Source organism: Tenrec ecaudatus, chromosome 12, assembly GCF_050624435.1.
Source record: "Tenrec ecaudatus isolate mTenEca1 chromosome 12, mTenEca1.hap1, whole genome shotgun sequence".
In the NCBI taxonomy this organism is placed as follows: Eukaryota; Metazoa; Chordata; class Mammalia; order Afrosoricida; family Tenrecidae; genus Tenrec; species Tenrec ecaudatus.
Window position 1 is genome coordinate 101,505,169 of NC_134541.1, and position 22,401 is coordinate 101,527,569.

At 51.1% G+C, this 22,401-nt stretch overlaps 1 protein-coding gene across 7 annotated transcripts in view; it reads right to left on the minus strand.

Moving 5' to 3' along the window:
• The window catches only part of CLEC16A (C-type lectin domain containing 16A), a 193,634-nt gene that overhangs the window by 170,492 nt on the left and 741 nt on the right, over window positions 1-22,401 (minus strand). For 6 of the 7 annotated variants that reach the window (XM_075564291.1, XM_075564287.1, XM_075564290.1 and 3 more), the window contains exons 2-3: window positions 5,626-5,754; window positions 1,377-1,510 (exon numbers count right to left, since the gene is read on the minus strand). In XM_075564291.1, coding sequence (XP_075420406.1) covers window positions 1,377-1,510; window positions 5,626-5,754 — 263 coding nt within the window. Of the gene's footprint in view, window positions 1-387; window positions 481-1,376; window positions 1,511-5,625; window positions 5,755-22,401 lie in introns of those variants that run through there. The other variant, XM_075564293.1, reaches the window with a different exon arrangement.

The following is a 22,401-nucleotide window of genomic DNA, read 5'->3' on the forward strand; positions in this document are numbered from 1 at the left end:
GCCTGTCTTTCTCTTGAGGAGGGGCTGGTGGCTTTGAACTGCTGTCCTGGTGGTTAACAACCGAATGGCCAGCCCACTGCATCACCAAGGCTCCGAAGACTCAACTCAGAGGTTACCTATTCCCTGCCTCCTGCAGCTCCTGCTTTGTTCCAGGCTGGTGTAATCCCCAATGAGAAAAGTCACTCAATCCAGAAAGGCATCTGGGGTCAAAACGGCTCCCATCTTTAGTCCTGTAGCTCTGAGTCTTGCTGGACCCAGAAGAGGTAGGCAGAGAACGTTAACACTTGGGAGAGGGAGGCTTTTCACTCTAAGCAATGACCACTATCAACAGAGCCCTGGTGGTGCCGAGGCTAAAGCGCTATGCTGTTAGCCATTGTTCTAACCCACCAGCTGCTTGGGGGAGGGACACTGTGACAGTCTGCTTCTGCACAGATGGCCACTTCTCCTTGGTCCCGTGTGGTTGCTATTAGTCGGAGGTGCCTGGAAAACAATGGGTTTGGTTTGGAGTGGTTTGGGGTCACTAGGCCCAGTGCTCAGCTCCGCACACGTGCCGGACTCCACACACAGCTTCAGCCCACAAGCCCGTCTACTCTCGGCTTGTCGGGGAAGGAAGCTGCAGCCTCGGGCGAGAGGTGTCAGAAACCTCACTCACTCCACGTCTGGCCAGAATGAAGCTGTGGACCGGAGGCCAGTGCTCGCTGCTCCCTGCAGCGGCCTCACTTCCCTTCTCAGGCTCCTGGCCCAGCAGCACCATCATAGTGGGGGCTTCTGAGGGCCACACTCAGCAGCTCCAGCCGCCTGCCACCCTCTACCCACCTCTACCTTTGACCCTTTGTCATCCCGGAGGACCCACTCTCAGGCTCCTTGGCACCACTGACTCAGGACAAGAACACTTTGGTGTGAGGGCTGTCCTGTGACAGTTTCCACGCATGCACCACTGCCCCCTGGGTGGGGAAGCTGCTCAGCTCAGGTCGTGTGGGCTGAAACCCCTCCTCTCTTCTGGCCGGGCTGGTGTCTCGGTCTCAGCGCTCAACGCAGGGCCAAGGCTGCCTGCCTCTCAGGGTAATGGTCACTGATGAAGAAACAGAGGCTCTGGAAGGGCAGCTAATAGGGTTGAGTCATGAGTTAGGGAGCTGGGTCTGAACCGGGGGTACCGGCTGCCGAAGCTCAGCCCCTTAGAGGCTTTGTGGCCATGTTCCTCCGATACTTAGGCTGCTGGATGACTCCCCAGGGACCCTACTGCTCTGAGGAGGACGGAGTACCAGCCCCCAGGCCAACAGCACACAGAAGGGGCCTCTCTTGGCCTTCACAACACCCATCACCCAGAGCAGACAAATGAGCACACGGCGGCCTGGCCGTCAGGCCTGGGTCCTTACAGAGGGAGGTCTCGTGACTGATGTTCTCAAAGAGGATGTTCAAGGTCTGCAGCAGCTGCACACACACGTAGCGTCCTGACTTCTGCCGCAGGATGTTCAAGAAGAAAACAAACATGTTCTTCTCTAGGAAGAAGCTGCAGAGAGAACAGGAGGAGGTCAGTCATCAGCTTCCCACTGGGGCCGCCCATCCGCTGGTGACTGTGGGCAGAGGTACTGAAGTTGCCCACCTCCAAAAGCAGCTGCAAAACAGTGCTGTACGCCGCTAGCCCCCAGTGCCCAGAGCCTCTCATTCCCACAAGGCCGGCCACCTTCTGGGCTCTCGATCAAGACCCAAGAACCTGGCCGAGTGTGGGAAGCGGCAGGCTGGTTCCTGGCAGAAGAGAAAAACCTCCTCACCTACAAATGACCGCAAGCTCACTGGTGTCTGCTGGAGGCTGCGTGTTTCCATCCAGGACTGGATTTCCTGAGAGGCACTTAGGGTTGAATACAGTTGCCTCAAAAGACATATTTAAGTCTTCAGGCTGATGTCTAAATACCTGGGTTTGAGCTCTTGCCTGGAAATAGGGCCTTTGAAGATGTAATCAGGTAAAGGTGAGTCAGTCCAGATTAGGGTGGGCCCCATTCCAGTAAGCCTAGTGCCCTCAAGAGAAGGTACCTAGGGCTGGGTGCTATGGAGGCCAAGACTACATGGATGCACCTGACACTAAGGGTCCCGTCCCCAAGGAGCGCAGGCTGTACAGCAGAGCAAAACTCTCTCTTTTTTGTGGTTGTAAGTCTTCCCAGGAGCAGACGGCCTCAACTCTCTCTCCCGAGGAACGGAAGTAAGGAAGGACTTGACAAACAAGAGGACCGGGCTACATGGCAAAGTGGGAACAAGCTGAGCAAGGAAGACCTATGGGAGAATTTGGTTATCACCCAGAGCATAAACAAACACCCCTGGGTCCATACTGAGGTGAACAAAGAAGTACATGGAAGAGATGAGACCAATCTTCTAGCTCCAATTCCAGATAACACATGGGGATGGCAAAAAGTTTGTGGGAAAATGGAATTAAAAGATGACGGAGCTTTCTGAGAACTTGTGAAGCCCCCCTTTCGATATATAGCTACTCTTCCCACCAGGAAAAGCCAAATCCAAACCCACTGAGTTAATCCTGACTCAAACAAGGTGAAGCTTAATTTCCACCTGTACCCTCTCCCCTGAAAGTAAAACAAAAAATCCTGAAATCACTGATAATGTGGCAGTTACATAATATGGTGTCAACTTGAGACTATTAGGATGAAGGGGTGGAGCAGAGATACCAGTAGGGGAAGGGGAAGGTAGGGGAGAAGGGGGAACCAATCATAATGATCTACATATAATCTCCTCCCTGGGGGATGGACAACAGAAAAGTGGGTGAAGGGAGACATCAGACAGTGTAAGATATGACAAAATAATAATAATTTATAAATTATCAAGGGTTCATGAGGGCGGGATGGAGGAAGGGAAGGAGGGAGGGAAGGTGGGGAAAAATGAAGAGCTGATACCAAGGGCTCAAGTAGAAAGAAAATGTTTTGAGAATGATGATGGCAATAAATGTATAAATGTGCTTGACGCAATGAGTGTATATATGGATTGTGATAAGAGTTGTATGAGCCCCCAACAAAATGATTTATGAAAAAAAGAGGTGCAGTTTAGCCTGTCAGTCAGGTCACAGCTTGATGACTTCATTTGGAGATAAAGAGCTCACTGGACGCGGGACACATACTCTGTCTGCTTTGTCTCCCTGGGAGATATCCCTGTCGACAAGCCATATGGAGCTACACTGATGGAGTCAGAGCCCTGGAGCTGGAGGAGCCACGTGAAGACTCACGCCAGTGCTGAGATGCTTCTACCACCACTGGATCCACAAGACTTTCCACCAGTGGCCTGTGATCTTCCCACATTCAGCATCATTACAGATGTTGCCAGAGTCTGAAGAAGAATTTATAGACTGGTATGGGCTAATACTGGACTTATGGACTTGATCTGGACTGGGATGTGTTCTCAATAAACAACTGTTCTTTTATATAAAGCTCTTTCTCACACACAAATGATTGTCTTCGGATTTGGTTCTCTAGTCACCCGGACTCACACAGATAACAAGCCCATTCCTTTGCATAGGGACCCTATGGACAGAGTAGAACCGCCCCATAGACTGTCAATCTTTATGGGGTAGAAAGACTCATCTTTCTCCGGTAGAGCGGCTGGTGGTTTCGAACCACTGACCTTGTGGAACCCACTACAGCACCAAGGCTCTTCCCCAGAAGGTCAGCTACACTGAGGTGACCTACTTTCATAAGATGGTGACAGAAAAGAGACAACAGAGCAACTTCGCCATGGGGACACGTGGCAGGCAACACCTTCACCTTGAGGAAGGTCACTGTCACCAGTGAGGCCTTATGGCCACTACATCCATGATGTGATGTGCTAAGAAGACACTTCACCTCTGTGGTCTTCTTACCCCAGCCCTCAGGAGGACACCACCACACCAACCCAGCCTGGGGACCATCTCCGGAGACCTGGCCAGGACTCTGCAGGGGCAGGGAAAGAGGGCCACCACCACAGACTGGGGAGACTGGGGAGAAGTGACGACTGACTTCAGTGTGCCCCTGACAGAGAGGACGGCTGGATGAGGGAAATCCAATGGGGGTCTAGAGTTTGGTTAACTGGTGATGACACACCCAGGTCAGCTTTTGAGCGGTGAAGGAGATGTTAAACTTGGTGGGTGGGGGGCAGTGACCGAGGGGTCCATGGGAACTCTATACCACCCTCGGCGTTCCAGTTTCCCTCAGGACTCAGAGGGAACGAGAAAGTCCATGCTAGGAAATCAGGACCCAGCTCCAGAGCATTTCCCAGGGCCTTGCTCGTTTCCATAAACACAGAACAAGCACATTCTTTGATGTGACTGTGAATATTCTACAGATCCTTACAGAAAGCTAGTCCCATTTCTAAGGAACAATGCCTTGTGTTACTCATGTTTTCCTACGGGGCTCCTGGCCAGAGTCACAGGAGGTTTGCATATTAAGGAGCCTGCACTTTCCATCTTAGGAAAGTTTACTGATGAAATAGGGAGCTATGGCCAAGGTGAGGGTCTCCTTGGAAGTGGCCATGACAGAAAACAGAACACCTAATTGGTTGGCCATTATTTAAAGTTTGGAGAGTGGTCTCAGAATATAGCATTGAGATTACAATATTTATAAGCTGCTTGGTGGGCATCATCACCCAACCCCAAATCCTTCTGGGTGCAGACCTCAAGACAGGTCTGCCAGGGCCGTCATCCGGGGCTCAGTGCCGGTGCTTTCTACCAGTCTAGTCGGGAGGGGACATTGGTGGTTCAGTGTGCAATTCTCCCCACTTCCAAGCAGGAAACTCAGCTTCCTGGCCAACTGCACTGCATGTGCAGCTCCCACCCATCTGTAGGTGGAGCGTCTGTGTTGTTCCACTGCTGGACAGGTGTCAGTGGAACATGAAGACTAGGAAGAAAGGCCTGGTGATCTACTTCTGAAAAAGAGTTAGTGAATACCCTGTGGAGCTCACTAATCTGATCTACATCGGATCACAGAGAGGGCACAAGATTGGGCAGCATTTCATGCCCTGGCATGGGGCTGCCCTGGACACGAGCCAACTGAAAGCAAACAACCCAAGGGACCCTCTCTCTGTTACTGTTGTCAGCTTTCAGTGGCTGAGGACCTGCTCTGCACCCCGCACCAGGTAAGGCATGCCCTCCTGCCTCTAGTAACGATCCCAGACGGTGCATTTGGGAAGGGCAGGAGCGAGGCGCATACCCCTCCACAGCCCAGTGTGCACTGTGGCTCCACCGCCAGGCAGCAGTGACCCTGAGCAAGTGAACCAGCTCACCATCTCCCCTCTCCCTCTTCTCTCTCTCTCCCCTCCCCCTCTCTTCCTCCAGGACATGGGAAAGCAATTGAATGCCCCTGGCGACATACTAAGACATATGTTTGAGATGTGAATTTGGTATCAAGAGCTACACATCAAGCTCTGAGATGCCCCAAGGCAGGGTCCTCACCAGTCACTTAGACTCTTTCATCTCCTGCACTGCCGGGAAAATCACCCGGGAAACCTTCAGCTGTTTTGGGGGCTCATTCAAATCATTTCAATAGATGTCTGTGCCAGGGTCAACCAGCGTCTCCCACCTAACGTCAGCAAGACACAGGGACACGTGTAGAAAAAGCAGTCCTGAGAAGAAGAAGAATGTTTTAAAAACCGTACTCGAAGACAGAGCTGTCATTCTGATCGCCCCAGATCAGGATCTCGGTGATGGAGCGGATGGTCTCCACGAGCAGGTTCCGGTTCTGTTCCGTGACCGTGGTGTTTTTGGTCAGAACGTGGTACAAGTACCTGTGAGAAAAGGAGAAAGAAACGAAGATCACCCACAGGCATGACGGCCAGGCTCACTGACTGCCAGAAGGGTTTGGGGACAGCGCCCTGCTGCATCAGATGGTTGTTTCCAACTCATAGCGACCTCACAGGCCAGAGCAGCACTGCCCAGTGACGTTTCTGAGACTGCTGTCTTTTTTTCTGGATTCTCTTCTCTCTCTCATCATTTTATTGGGGGCTCATACAACTCTTATCACAATCCATACATACATTAATTGTGTAAAGCACATTTGTACATTCGTTACCCTCATCATTCTCAAAATATTTGCTCTCCACGTAAGCCCCTAGCATCAGCTCCTCATTTTCCCCTCCCTTCCCGCTCTCCCTTCCCTCATGAATCCTTGATAATTTATAAATTATTATTTTGTCATATCTTACACTGTTCGACGTCTCCCTTCACCCACTTTTCTGTTGTCTTGTCCCCCAGAGAGGAGGTTATATGCAGATCCCTGTAACTGGTTCCCCCTTTCCACCCCGCCCCCCTTCCATAGACTGCCGTCTTTACAGAAGCAGGCGCCACATCTTTTTCCCATAGAACAACTAGTCGGTGTGAGCTACCAGCCTTTTGGTTGGCAGCCAAGCACGTAACCACTGAGCCACTGGGACTCTGACGTAAGATAAGATCTCAAACCAAGTCCCTGCCATGGAGTCAATTCCGGCTCATAGCAACCCTGTAGGACAGGGCAGAACTGCCCCGTGGGTTCCCAAGACTGTCACTTGTCACAGGAGCAGAAAACCTCCTCGTTGTCCTCTGGAGTGCCCAGTGGCTTCAAACTGCTGACCTTGCAGCTAGCAGCCCCACACAACCCAGTACCCCAGGGCTCCTGAAGGTCAGAGAGCGCCATCTAAATTTCTATTATTAGGTAGGATGCAAGTGACAGACCTTTGCAGATGAAACGATCAAAAAGCAATGCATGGCTTACAGGGAGCTGGGTTTTACTTATTAATATTGCTGTTGTTTGCCACATTTGCTATAGTACGATCATCTAATCAGTCACAGTAATTAGTGAAAAATTGCATGTAATTCTTTTTTTTTAATTTAATTTTATTTATTTTTATTTTATGTTAACAATTTATTGGGGCTGATACAATTCTTTTCACAGTTCATACATATACATACATCAATTGTATAAAGCATGTAATTCTTAATATGCAAATTCTAGAATAATTCTCCAGAAACATTTTTCATTAGGGTCTGTGAAAGGAGAAGGTGGGCCAAGTGTGGCCAGTTCCCCCCATGAGGAGCTAACCCCACACCAGCCCAGGGCACCAGCAAGTATTGGAGGTCCACTCCTGAGTCCACACAGCTCCACGTCCCTGTGGGGCATCTGTCTCCCCCCACAGCTTCTCCCAGAGCTCTAAGAGCAGATGCCAAGTCTCCAGCATCAGAATCGCCTGTGTGTGTGCTGGACCCCAGACGCACTGAATCCAACTCTGGGTTGGAGCATCAAACACACAGGAGAAAGAGCTCCCACCAAAGCCTGAGAGCCATGGATCATGCACACAGTGGCTAAGAGTGGCAGTCCCAACTTGCATCTGGTCCTGCCAGCAACCAGGGATTAGGATTAGGGTGGGGGGGCAAGGACAAACCACCCCCAACCACGTGGTCACATCCCTCTGTGTTCCATCCACTAACCTCACTCCCCGAGCCCCACGGGAGTCCGAGGCCTCAGTGAGCGGTCGGCTCTGCAGACTCCCGCTGTCCTTTGGCTGGGCTGGCTCTAAGATCTTGCTTGCAGTGGGGGAGTTTTGAGCTTAATGGGGTCATCTTCCAACTGGTGTTAATCAGAGCAAATGACAGTGATTTCGTTCTCCATCTGCTGGCTCTCCTCTGAGAGCCCATTGCTTTGGAATTCAGATGACGAAGACGCTCAACAGAGACATCCACAAAGAAAAGCCAAGCCTGCTGCAGCTGAGTGACCCTGCAGGGCAGAGCAGAACTGGCCCTGTGGCTCCAAACCATACATCTGGCAGTCAGCACCAAGCACTCAGTCCCACCACCATCAGGACCTTCCACATCTTCAACCGGAATAGAAAACCGCAAAACCAAATCCATGGCTATTTATTGAGTCTATTCTGACTCATCTAGACTGCAAACCTTTAGGGAAACAGACAGCCTCACCCTTCTCCTACAGAGTGGCTGGTAAATTTGAACTGCCAACCTTGTGGTTAGCAGTCTGCTGCCTCAGTTCCACAGGGACAGAAGTTAAGCGTGGAAAATTAGGTGTAACCTCAACTGACAGAGCCCTCAGGCTGGCCCTTGCTGTGCTGTCCTAGCCAACCAGCAAACTCTTACTCATCCTTCAAAACCCAGCTCAGACTTTATGAGCCTTTCCAGAAGTTTTGGCTGCTCCACCCTCCTCCCCCGGAGGTATGATCCTGCTCCTTTTCCCTGACGCCTCTGCAGGGAAATTCTTGTGTTATGACGTGAGACATGCATACAGCCTGAGTTACAACCCAATCCAGAAACACGCAGTGGTTCATAACAACACCCGCACATAGGCATTACATTGTAACACACATCCAAACATGATCGGCATTAGTGTACTATTACGTTACAGATGCTTTAGTGTGTCTGCAAGTGTTTCTGTAATGTTTGTACGCATATCAAGGTACGTTATAAGCTATCTACGAGACAAACATTTGGTCAACTTTCTAGTTTTAGATATGAAATCATACCCAACAGCTCCATAAAGACACACTTAGGAAGGGGACTCACTTGGGGTCTGGGGATGAGCCTAGACTCACAGCACCTTTGCTAGTGAACAGCCCACCTTGATTTGCAACGAGCTACCTCCCTTACCATACCTAAGTGCCTCCAGGGACTGCCACCTCATTGATCTTGCAGACACCGCCCTTCTGAAATGCCTGGCATACACCAGGTGCTCAATAAATACTGACGGGTGGGGGTGCGCAAGCTAAATGAGATCGGAGCACATGAGACTGAGCACAGCCAAGGGCTCAAATCTCAGAGGCATGGAGCAGTGGTGAAAGGTCTGGAGTTGGATGGACCTGGACACTACTGTTTCTTCCACTTTGGCTTGGCACTTGACCTCTCTGAGCAGTAGCTTCTCTGAGGCAGTGGTAAAAATTGAGGCCTCTCCCTGGGTTGTTCCAGGGCTTCAACATGAGAACACAGAGAAAGGGCCAAGCACGCTGCTGGGTATACAACCAACACCACCGTAATCACTGCATCACAGTTCCTAGGTGGGAGCTGTAAGAAACACCACTTCTAAGCTATACAAAGAACACTAGACGTTAGGAAGGGGAGTCCAGGCTGGCAGGAGAGGGGGAAGGGGCTTCAGAGGAACACTGGCCAGGGGCAGATCCAGAGAAAGCAGAGTAGAAGTGGCGCAGATGGGCACTTCTGGAGGAGAGGGAAGAACAGCAGACAGTGGCTCTGGAAGGCTGGCCAGTGCACAGCTCCACCACGTCTTAGTGAAGTAACCCACAGCCAGGCAAAGGCTGCTGAAGATCATTCAAACCTGGTGGCAGCAGTACCGATTCAGAAGAGGATATGGAATGAAGGAGATCATTGCTGGTGTCAGATGGATCCTACTGGAAAGATGTTCACCTGTGTTTTATTGACTATGCAAGGGTTATATAACTGGGTAGGTCATTCAAAAAGGTTGAAAAATATATAAATACATTTTGGATTGCCAGAAAAACAGACAAATCTGGGTTGGAGGAAGCACAGGCAAAATGCTCCTTAGAAGGAAGGATAGTGAGACTTTATCTCGTGTACTTGGGACATGTTATCAGGAGGGATCGGCCCTGGAGAAAGACATCATGCTTAGTAAAGCTGAGTGTCAGCTAAAAAGAGGACCAGCCTTCATGAGATAGACTGACCCCAGTGCCTGAAAGAATAGCGCAGACACAGGAATGGTTGTGAAGATGGCACAGGACTGGGCATGTGGTCACTATGAGTCAAAACTGACGAGAGAGAAACCAACAACAGCAAGAGTAAATCTGCCACACAAGTACCAGGGATGGTACTTTGAGGACTAATCTTTTCAATCGCCTCACATGCACGTGAAAGCTGAACAGTGAATAAGGAAGACCGAAGAAGAATCGACGCATTTGAAGTGAGGTGCAGGTGAAGAATGCTGAAAGTACATGAACAGCTAAAAGGACAGACCGTCTTGAAAGAAGTAAGGCCAGAGTGTTCCTTAGAGGCAAGGATGCGGAGACTTAGTCTTGCGTACTTTGGACACACTACCAGGAGAGACCAGTCCCTGGGGAAGGACACCACACTTGGTAAAGAGGAGGAAGGTCCTGGGTGAGATGGATTGCCACAGCGGCTGGTCTAAGGATGGCGTAGGACTGGGCAGTGTGTGATTCTGTTGCTATGGGTCGGAACTGACGCAATGGCACCTAACAGCAGCAGCAGCAATAGTCTGGCCGGCACCATTTACTCCAAAAGCATTTCTCCTCTGTACTCTAGTCATCTTTGTCACTCACCAGGTGACTGAACAGAACCAGGAGTGGGTCCCTCTCTGGACTCGTTCATCCATCTCTTGGTCAACCTTTACCAAATGCCCTCGGAGGGCCTTAGACGAGGCCCTCTACTCCCGTGAAGAGTTACAGTCTCAGAAACCCACAGGGGCGGGTCTACCCTGTCCTTCAGGGTCACCATGAGTGGACCATTTCCGTGTAGTAGCAACAGCCATTTAGAACATGCACGCTCCACACAATGCCACGTACACCGCACCAGGAACATCTGACTCCATGGCAGTTGAGGTTTTTCATTAACCTAATATCACATTGCCAAATTACTGGAGCTTTCTGGTAAGCCTTGCTATGTGGTAATGTTGAGTCCCAGCAACACCTTCAACTGCTAACTGAAAGGTTAGAGGTTTAATCAACTTCACCAGGGGCACCTCGGCAGAAAGGCCGAGTGATCTACTCCCGAAAAATCAGCCAATGCAAACCTGATGGAGCAGTTACATCCTGACACAGATGGGGTCACCAGGAATTAGATCTGTCTCCCTGGAGACCAGCTTTATATCAGCTGCTCCTGGTCCTTTCCATTTCCCTAGACATGTTAACATTACCCTGTCAGTGTCCACAAAACTACTGCTGTCAGATCTGACTCATAGCAACGGAATGAGACACCACCTGCTCCTGCACCACCGGCTCATCCTGGTTACCTGTGAGCTCATTCTCCCAGCCATTGTCAGTCCACTTCAGCGAGCATTTTCCCTGTTGCTGATCCTCTCCCAAGAATGATGCCCTTGAAGTGTCTCCATCCACACTTCCACCCACTCTGGCTGTACTTCTTCCCCTGTCCTTCTGACAGTCCAGGGCACATTCGAAATTCTTTGCCCACACCTTAATTCAAAAGCAACAACTTGTCCTCTGTCTGCCTCATTCACTGTCCGGCTTTGGCAAGCATAATGAGGCACCTGGAAAAGCCATCTCAAACATGCCCACAAACTGCCCTGCAGGTATCTCCTTTGAGAGTGCTCTGAATATATGGGGGTAGACTGGGGGTAAACTGGCATCTTCACAATATTTACCATTTTTCCCAATGCTTTCTGGGTAGAAGTCACACACATCTTTTGCTGGATTCTTTCCCAGCTATCAGCTCCCAGTGCTGTGTACACAGCATTGTGTGGAGCATGCACTCTCTAAATGGCTGTTGCTACTACACAGAAACATTTCTCTGAGCCTGGCTAGCGTCCGTCACTGGCTGTTCTGGCCAAGGACACAACAGGCGGTCTAGGAGAGAGGGGAGAAAAATGTCGAACAAAACCCAAATGTCTAAAAAGGACCAGACCTACTGGCATAACAGACACGAGAGGAGTCTCTGAGACCATCACCCTAAGGTGATTTTTTAAACTGGAACTGAAGCCACTCCCAGGATCACCTTTTAGCCAAATAACAGAAAGGCTTGTTAAATAAACATGACTGCACTCCCTGAAACAGGAAACTACGGCTCTGCGTGAACTAACGGCCATTTGCGTACTGTCTGGCTGCACACACATCTGTGGGCTGGGCACCCACGTGTCTGAATGTTGGGGTGCCAGTCTCTCATCTTTTTTTTTATTAGTTGAACTTTTATTTTACTTTTTTAAACAATTTATTAGGGACTCATACAACTCTTATCACAGTTCATACATATACATACATCAATTGTATAAAGCACATCCGTACATTCCCTGCCCCAATCATTCTCAAAGCATTTGCTCTCCACTTAAGCCCTTTGTATCAGGTCCTCTTTTTTCCCCCCCTCCCTCCCCTTTCCCCCCTCCCTCATGTGCCCTTGGTAATTTATACATCGTTATTTTGTCATATCTTGCCCTATCCGGAGTCTCCCTCCCCCCCCTTCTCTGCTGTCCCTCTCCCAGGGAAGAGGTCACATGTGGATCCTTGTAATCAGTTCCCCCTTTCCAACCCACTCACCCTCCACTCTCCCAGCATCGCCCCTCACACCCTTGGTCCTGAAGGTATCATCCACCCTGGATTCCCTGTGCCTCCAGCCCTCATATGTACCAGTGTACAGCCTCTGCCCTATCCAGCCCTGCAAGGTAGAATTCGGATCATGCTAGTTGGGGGGGAGGAAGAATCCAGGATCTGGGGGAAAGCTGTGTTCTTCATCAGTACTACCTCGCACCCTAATTAACCCATCTCCTCTCCTAAACCCCTCTATGAGGGGATCTCCATTGGGCCAGGCTCTCATCTTGAGGTCAGAACCCACTTCTGCTCTCCTGCTGCACACAGCCTGGAAGCTACCTAGTCTGTGGTGATGGAGGCCCAGGACCAAACTTCCAACCCTGGTCCCCTCAGCTCCTACAACTCAGCAAGTCTTGTGCTCATGTGGTGTCCAATGTAACCCTGTGGGGCACAGACGGAAAGGGGGGCACTCGTGCCCTAACCCTGGCTCTGGTGCCCCTGGCCTGCGCCATCCACTCCCTGCTCTTCCCTAGGGCAGCTTAGCAGAGAAGGCAAGGACGACCAGGCAGGACTTAGTGGCGCACCCCCCTGAGGTGTCCACAGTGGGAGCTGCCAAGCCGGCACATCACACAGCAGCCTCTGGGCCCGTGTGTCCAGCAGACACAGGTGTTCACACGTCCAAACCACATAGCGTCCTTGTTCATGGAACACATCATAGACATTAAGAGTTGCACGCTTGTATATGGGACCAAAACGACACTTACATAAAAGCAAAATGAGAAGGCAGGAAAACTCATTCAAGTTCAACTCACAGCAACCCTACAGAGGGCTTCTGAGGCTATTAATCTACACGGGAGCAGAAAGCCTCTCCTTTCTCCCAAGGCCAGGCCCCCTGACCTTGCAGTTAGCAGCCCCGTGCAACACCCAGTTCGCCAGAAGGCAAGGAGGGGCAGGGTAACCAGCGGGAAGGAAAAGGGATGGTGAGAGTGTTGAGTACAACCTAGCCCAGGGAGCAGCAGGCTATGAACTAGGGAGCGGGAATCTAATTTGCTGTGCAGTTTCACCTCAAACACGAGAAAACATCAACAACAACTGGACTCCTAGATCTATGACGGTAAGACCTGTTCCTTGCTCATCCTTTGGTGCCCACAAAACCTTTGCACATGATGTGAGGTCGTGTTGTCAGCAGAGACCCACAGTCTGTATTTGCTTTCACATACTTAAAAACATAGACAAAAGATCATATACTTTAAAAAATGGATATAAAAGATCACAGCACTTTCAAAGATGTCTTTTCGTTCTACTTTATTTTCTACAGATAGTACATTAAATAAAGAAGAGCTAAATAAATTCACCACAAGCTATACTTTTAAATTGTGTTGTGTTCCTTGGGACCCTCAAGGCCTGAGCAGAACTGCCCCACGAGGCTTCTGGGGCTGTCATCTGGACACAAGCACCTGCCTCATCTTTCCCCCGTGGATTGGGCGGTGGGTTCACACTGCCAACCAGTAGTCAAGCATGTTAACCATGGCACCACAGGGGCTCCTACTGCTATACCGCAGAGCACACTTCTAGATCTAGATCTAGTTCCACACCCAAGTAGGTGGGCTTCTCTCTTTGTCCGTGACAATTGTTTGTAAACCTCTGTCCCGAACAGGCCCTGAGAAGAAGCCCGGCAGTGACCCTCAGGCTAAGACTATCTGTGACATCACCTGTGGACTCAGTGACATTTTCTCCCCAGGCTGTGGCCTCTGATCCTCCCCCTCTCCTCCCTTTCTTCTTTCTCCTCTCCCAAGCCTGGTGGCTTACTATCACCAGACTCTGCTTCCATGGCGGCAACTCCCTGGTCCTGGGGAAACCCCAGGCAGTCTGATTTCCCACCCTACCCAGACAGCCATCTGACTAGAGAAAACATAAACAATGAAGCAAGTTGAGCTTTTATGACTGCCAGCCAAGCAAAAACAAACAAACAAAAACCAAATGGATAAACTAAGTCTTGAAAATACTCACTGGATCTGAACTTCCCACAAGAAATCCTGGTGGTGTAGTGGTTTCAGGTTGGGGCACTAACCACAAGGTCAAGAATTCAAAACCAGCCGCTTCTTGGGAGAAAGCCAGGCTTTCTCCTGCAAACAATTACCGTTTTGGAAACCCACAGGGGCATTTCTACCCTGTCCTATAGGGTCAAGATGAGTTGGCATTGACTCAATGGCAGTGAGTTTGGTTTTTGGTGTAACTCCCTATAACTGTCACATAAGCCACTCATTAACAAGAATCCCCACTGGGGTCACTCAAGGGCAAGGGGTGGATGGGTCGGGTAAACTGCAGGAGAGTCCCAGTCTGGAGAGTGGTGCCTGGGCAAATTCCACCCTGGCAGAGGAGCTGGTTTCCACGACGACAGTGCAGCCAGCGCCCTGGGGGCTCATCACCTAGGCCACAAGCAGATCCCCACAGACCCTGCCTTCTCAGGAGAGCACCCATTTCACAGTGAAACTACCACGGACAAAGAGCCCCCACGCTGCAGCAAACACGTTGGTTTCAGGTGACGTTCAAGCTTGTCTGAAGGTCCGAATCGAGTTTCAGGACTCATATGTGAGCACGTGCCTTAGGGTGCTCTTGTCTGAGGATCCTGATACTTATCAACACGAGAGGAGTGGGGGAGGTGGACAGTGCAGGGGTGGGAGCCAGTACTAGCTGAGCCTGCTCGCTCCCAGGTGTCCCTGTGCAGTCCCACCCTGAACCTTCTGGCCCAGGAACAAGTTCCAGTGGGCTCAGACCAGAGCTTAGAGAAGGGTATTCACTGGAGGTGCTTCTGCTGATGAACCACCCCAAAAAACCTGGGCCTGAGGGCCCTGGAGGTGGCAGGCACAGAAAGGGGTGGGAGGCAGGCCTTCAACCCACATCTCGGCCCCCTCAGCCAACAAACAGTGAAGGAGAGGGTGGTGACCCAGAACAAGCCTCTTCTGTTCATGGCCTTGCTGACGGCTTACCATGTGCTCGAATTGGAGGTGATGGACAAACACACACACAGCAAACAACCAATGAGGTTCTCAATGGTGAAGAGGGCACTGAAAATCACAGGGAACAGTGGCTTGGCCGGCTGTGGAAAGGGTCACCGTGGAAGATTCTGGGCCCTGCTGTTGGGCTCTGGCAGTGCTTCCCAGGCGGCTCACCCTGCATCTGAATCCCTCTGGGATGCTGGCTGTGAAAGCCTACCCTCGCACCCCCACCCCCTCAGCATCTGGTACAAGGAGCCTGAGCAGGGGGGCTGAAGCTATGCATGGGGCTGCACCTCAGACCGCTTGGGTGCTGTCCTATCAGTGTGACCCATGGTGACCCTGGCTTGCTGAGCAGAGCTGCCCACCAGGCTTTCCTGGCAGCAAGTTGCCAGGTGCAGCTGGGTGGGGTCAAACTCCCAACTGTGAGGGCACTGAGTGCGAGCACTTTGTGCCACCCTGGGATCAGTTACTGATCTAGAAGTTTCCAGCCACTACCTTGGCACATCTGAGGGGCAAAGTGTCTGGTGTGGCTGGGCCCAGTGACCAAGGGAGGTCCAGGTGTCCGTGCTATGGGCAGTCCACAGAGAGCTTGAAGCAGAAGCTAAATGGACCAGAGCATCTGGCTCGGGCTGTAGGGAAGAGGGCAGGGAGTCGTTAGGCCGCTGCTGTCACCTGGCTTGGCTGCTGGCCCCAGTGACAGGCTGTCCCTGTACTTGGCTCACCAGGGCTTCCAACAGGCGGGGAGGGTGCTTTTTACCAGCCCTGATGGTTTAGTTTTCTTGGGGTTTATTGTGGTTGACAAGGCTGGCTTCTTTCCCAGGATCTACCACCCCTGTCCCACGGACATTCAGATGGGGCTGACCCCGCCCCAGCTGGGGACAATCAGGCATCATGGGGGTTGCAGCTATCTGTCTGTGCTGAGGCATGCATGGGGACCCCAGGGACAGGCAGGGCTATTCCTTAGGGTTTTCTTGGTTTTTCTTCTGAAGAGAGGCTGGCTGGGTTTGAACTGCTGGCCTTAAGTCAGCAGTAGATCACAAACCACGGACGCCACCCGGGCTTCATGCAGATGTAGCCATAAAAAAAGGCATCTTGTTGGCAAAGGGCACACACAGAGGAAGACCGCTTATGGGGACAATGAGAATCAGTCAGTTCCCCCATCAATCCATACCTGAAGCCTTATCACTTACAGATTTTCCTATAGCACGAGCCAGAAAATCCCCTTACCTAGGCCAGTGCTAGTTGTCTTAGGCACTCAATTGTTTGTGCCCCAAGCATCTCAATGGGAGCAGTAAACAAAACACCAGACAAAAATCATAAAACCACGAAGTCAAAGGATAAGGAAAGTCCAGACCAAGGAGAACAATTCTGCCAGAAAATCAAGATGAGGACTCCCACGGTGAATCCAACACTCGGTTCTGAGCTTTCTGAGGCCAAGGTGGTGAGAGAAGTCTCTGACGACAGCCCCCCTGCTCCCTTCCGTCGGGTGAGAGGAAGAAGAGAGACTGAGAAAGAGGTGGGGTGGGGAGGGGCTCAGGCATGTGGACAGAGCTTTATCTGAAACACATAATGGCCAATGTCCAGGCAGGGTCTTCGAGCAATCCCAGAGAAAAACCCAAATCAAACGGTTGGGTTGGGGTCCTAAGGCCCGGCCAAGGAGCCCCAAGCAGCTTCCTGGGTTCTGACCAATGTTGGGATAAAGCTGCCAGAGCCCACAGGACTCAAAGGCGGTCCACTCTTTAGCAAGGAGAAAACGGGGCATATACACGTGCATTGTGTGGGTTGCTGAGGCCAAGAAAAGTCAGAGTCAACAGCAGCACCTCTCATTGTCTACAACCAGCAAGGTGATCTTTGCAGAATTGGAATTTTAAGGATTCAGTTAGGCATTTGGGTGGGAGGAATGGGGAAGGTGAGCTCAGTTGGATGAGCTGAGGAGACTCAGGCAGGTGAGCTGGTGAGGGGACGACAGTAGCATGAAATGTGTGAGAAGGCAACTGGACGATAGTAGGCTATACCTTAACTCGCCACTAGGTGGCGTCCTCCAATCACACCGCTCAAGTTTAAAACCTTTCATGGCTCTTGGCTGTTTCCAGCCTAAGTTCAGAATCCTTATTTGCAAGGTCCAGTGCAAGGTCCACCTGGCCCCTCCTGCCTACTCGCTCCACTTCCAGTCCCATGGTCCCTTGGCCCATGCACACCCCTTACTGCCTTGGATCCTACTCTATCCCTGGGCCCTGTTTTCTCTAATGCTCTCTCCTCCCTCCAACCTGGTTCCTGGATGCCTATCCCCCACCCCCACCCCACTGCCTATAACTCACCCAGCAGGTCTCCAACTCCCCAGTTGTCTGCCTACTGAGGCCATTCTTGACACCCTAAAACCAAACACCAAACCCACAGCCAGCAAGTTGATTCACCTCCCAGGAACCCTAGAAGGCTCCGGAGGCTGTGAATCTTTCCAGGAGTCGGAAGCCTTGTCTCTCTCCCACAGAGTGGCTGATGAGCTAGAACTGCTGACCCAAGCATCTGACCCCTTGCCTGGGTGCTCCCTAACCAGATGGGGCCTGGAATTATAACAGAGACTGGTGCCTGGGGTCATTATAGGTGAAATACATGAAAAAGAAATGCATCTGCCAATATTGTACCCTGAGCTCTAAAGATATCGAGCCCAAAATCAACTATATCAAGAGTAGTGAGCTTTTGAAGTCCTGGGTGGTACAAACAGTTATGGTTGGCCACTCCAAAGGCCAGGGATCCAAATCCACTCAAAGGCACCTTGGAAGAAAGGCCTGACAACCTACTTCTGAAAAGCCACTGCCTTGGGAAACCCATTGGACCCACTTCCGCTCTGTGAGCACCTGGGTTTGGTCTGAAGGAATATTTACTTGCTCAGTATCCAGTTCTCACCTTCTTTGGGTAATAACCTGTGGAAGTTACATAATCTGTCAACATGCAAAGGGGTGGAGTCTAGTCTGTCAATCAAGTTGCAGTTTGGTGACCTTATTTGGGGGGGGGGGGCACAGAGATAAATAGTTCACTCCCTGAAAGACATTCCTGTTGACAAGACACATGGAGCTAGGCTAGAGCCCTGGAGCTGGAAGAGCCACATAGAGACCCCTGCCAACGCTGAGATGCTTCCACTTCCATTGCCACTGGATCCACAAGACTTTCCACCCACTGGCCTGTGATCTTCCTGCTGGACGTCATTGAATGTGTTTCGTGAGAGGAATTTATGAATTGGTACCAGCCACATAGGCTAACATTGGACTTATGGACTTGATCTACACTGGGCTGCATGTTTTCTCAATATACAATTGCTTTTTTCATATAAAGCTCTTTCTTATACACCTATGAGTATCTATGAATTCGTTTCTCTAGTCAACCCGGATTAACACATAACCCCAGATTTTCTGGGGAGAACCCGGCCTCTTTCCTGGTCTCTTCTCTACCAGCTGTGTGTGGATGATTATACCCCCTGGGACTCCAGGTAAGGGGTGCAAGTCAGAGTTAGCTTGTTCAGGTTCTTCACCCTCTGGCCTCAGTGACGAGCTCCACAAATGAGCGGGGGACCTGAGAGTAGGGCGCCATGCTGGCCTTCTGCTGGCTTTCCCAGGGACTGCTAAACTGATGCTAGACCAACCCGGAGCCAACATCAAAATGACATCAACAGGCAGCAGAACGGAGAGACAGGAAGAGGGAGCCTCCGTCTGGAGGCTGGCCTTCCAGCTACTGCTCAGCCAGGATGGACCAGTCGATGACGGGAACCAATCAAGTCCATCTGGGCGGGGTGGGGGGGATAGACAACGTAAGTGTGAGCAGGGGGCCTGCCACGTACAAGCAAGAGTCTTGGCACACCCACAAAGAGAACCAGAGTGAAGGCAACAACATAACAAAAATGTTGTATCCATTTGGACTGGCAGTTCCGGTGGCATGCAGACTGCTCCATCAGTGGTTGGCGTGTGTCAATGAATGTCATGGCTTTGCCATTAGATGAGGCAATAAACACCCAGGTTTGTTGTTAGATGCCACTGAGTCTGTTCCGACTCAGCGACCCTACCTACGCACAACAGAGAGAAGCACTGCCTGGTCCTGCGCTGTTCTCATAGTTCTTAGGTTCGAGTCCACTGTCGCAGTCACTGGGTCTACCTGACTATCTTTTCTTTTTCGCTGCCTGTCTGCTTTACCAAGCATGATGTCCTTCTCCAGGGTCAATGACGCAGAGCAAATACCCACTCCACTGCTTTAATCTGCCCCAACTAACGACATCACCACCTCAATTCAGTGACAAAGCCAGAAAGTACAGTTTTCCATCATCCAACCTAGAGAAGACCAGATAAGACTCACAAAGATTCCCTCGTCGTTCCTTCCAGGAAGTTGGGGATGTGACCAAAACTGCTGTAGTGAAAAAGGGCTTCCAATTTGTACTATCGTCTCAATTCTACAAATCTCAAATAGCTGAAAAATAAAGTCTACAGAGAAATAGAAATGGTTCCCAGATGCGCTACCAGCATACAAAAAAACATTATTATTTTACATCATAATAAGATCAATTATAGCTTATTTTAAATATCTTGATCTCTCCTCTCTATCCACATTGGCATTTATCTCTGCAAGAGTGGGCTAGGCCCTGTCATTTATCACTGCCTGTCATGTGCCATGGAGTCAACACTGACTCTTAGCAACCTCATGACAAACTACAAGTGCCTCACAGGGTTTTCTAGTCTGTAATCTTTACAGGATGAACCCTGGGGGCGTAGTGGTTACACACAGGCCAGCAGTTCGAAACCACCAGCTACTTCACGGGAGAGAGAGGTTTTCTACTCCAGTGAAGTTACACTTACCAAAAATGACAGGAGCAATTCTCCCCTGTCCTATGGGGCCCCTATAAGTAAGTCAGAATCGAGCATGGCAGTGAGTTCAGTTTCTGGCTCATCTTTATTGGAGCAAACAGCCAAGACTTGCTTGCAGACCTTTCTGTGAGCAGGTGAGCACTTGGTAGGGGAACCAGTGTGTCTTGGTTGGCCCAGCATTCTCCCAGTTTTAACCCTGCAAGTCTCATGCTCCGTGACACCCTTCAGGCCCAGTGTCCCAAGAGCGCTGCTTACTCCACGTGATAAAACCTGGTTCCTACCATCTACCGAGACGCCCACGAAACCCAGGGTCCGAGTCACAATGTGTCCTCATGGTCCATATGGTAACCCCTACTGGCCTGGAAGACTTGGTTCTGTTACCACCTCCTTCAGAAGTTTCCAAGCCCTGGGCCTCCGGTGATCCCAGCCCAGGTCACAGGACACAGTCCCTGTCTCCAGGCCCAGCTTCCCTGCCAGCAGCAGACCAGCTCCCTAGGGAAGGAGCCAGATGCTCAGTCCCAGAGCCACACAGAGAGTACCCCAAACCTTGCAATGGGCACTCGGCTAGTGTGGGGCACTCTTTCCTGAGCCAGCCGGGGCCTGCTGAGCCTGCCTCTCACACACAGAAGGCCCACGGATTAAGCGGATCTGCCTGATGCAGAGTAAGCAGCTCGAGTTTCCAATAAAGACCTGTGTCCAGGGTTCCCTGAGGAACCCGAGAGCCTTTCCCAGTCCCGAGCAGGCAGTGCGGCTCAGCTGAGTGGGGAGACTCCTGAACTGACTTACAGGGAATTTCACTGAGAAGCCCAGTGCAGGGGGCACACTCTGGGGTCAGGCAGCTTCGGTTCCAACCCTGGCTCTGTCACTTTTCAGCCGTTGTTCCCCTGGACCAGCAACTTAAGCTCTTTGAGCCTGATCGTTTCCACCACTAGAAGACAGACACAAAAGGAGTCCCTGCAGCTCTCAGGCTGGTGAGGAGGAAGGTCTCAGTGCGTACCTGACCAGGAAGAACACCTTGAATAAACTGAATAAATGAAGAGGGCTAGAGACAGGCCGGACTGGGTGTGAGCCTGAGGGAGGTGGCTCCGTGGAGCCACCTGCCCCTTCCCAGCCATAGCCACCCACTCCATGAATTCCTGAAATCCTTCAGCCTCTCCCTTTCCAGGCCAGCTGCCCTAAAGTAAGATGCCTGATGCCCTAGCCACCCCTGGCTGGGCATCTCTCTGTGACTTCTCTCAACACTCTGAAATCATTCCTCACCACACAATGCGTCCCCCTGCCCCCCTGCTTTTTAAGACCCACAGACCTTAATGCCAGCTCCATGCTAGAGAGGGTACAGCTCAGAATCGCTGCCTCCCCCACACCCACCATGAGAAGTCCTCCTCCAATTCTCCTTGTCCCATCCGTCCCCCTACTCCCCACCTTCTTCCTATTGTCGTCCCCCTACTCCCCATCTTCTTCCTATTATCGGCCCTCTACTCCTCTCCCTTCTCATTTTTAACCCTGGGTGCTCCCTCTTCGGGACACCAACCTCTCTCTTACCTAACCCAAGGCTGGTCTGCCCCCTCTGCCATTCACTCCCCCTCCCCCTCCACACACATCACATTTGCCTCCCCAAAGGTCTCTGTAGTCCTTCACAGCCCTCCTCCCAAGTCCTTGGCGTGTGTCTTCTTGCTCTTTCTTTCTCCCTAATTCACTCATTCATCCACGTACTCATTCTTTAAAACTTCACTGAGGTCCTCCTTGACTGGATGCTACAAACACAGCTGGGAGGACGTGAAAACAAGCAGGCTCGCTGCAAATAATAGACATGCAATGAAGAAAACTAGGAGAGGGGTCTGACAGAAGGGGGCTGCGGTGGGTGCACTCTAGGGAGGATGGTCTGGGAAGGGCTTGCCAAGCTGATAAACACAGCTAACCCTGCCGGTCACCTACCACGAAAAGCCCAGGCTAATCTCTTGCTACATGCGGCATCACAGAATCCTTCTACAAGGCTCACGATGCCCATTCCCAAAGAGCGTATCAGTGGCACCAAGAGGTGATGCAATGCCCAAGGTCGCACAGTCACAGCATGATTGAAAAGCCAAGTCTCTGAGCATTCCTGAACCCAAGAACCTCACTGCCAACAACTCCTTTCCACAGAAAATTGTTCTCTTTGTTTTTAAACTCTTGTCACTCTGGTGACTTAGCGGCTATGTGTTGGGCTACTGACTGCAAGGTCAGTAGTTCGAAACCACCAGAGGCTCCAAGGAATTAGACTGTGCTTTCTTCTCCCGCCAAGAGTGACAGTCCCAGAAACCCACAGGGGCAGTTCTACCCTGTCCGATAGAGTCTATGAGTTGGCAGCGACTCAATGGCAGGAAGTG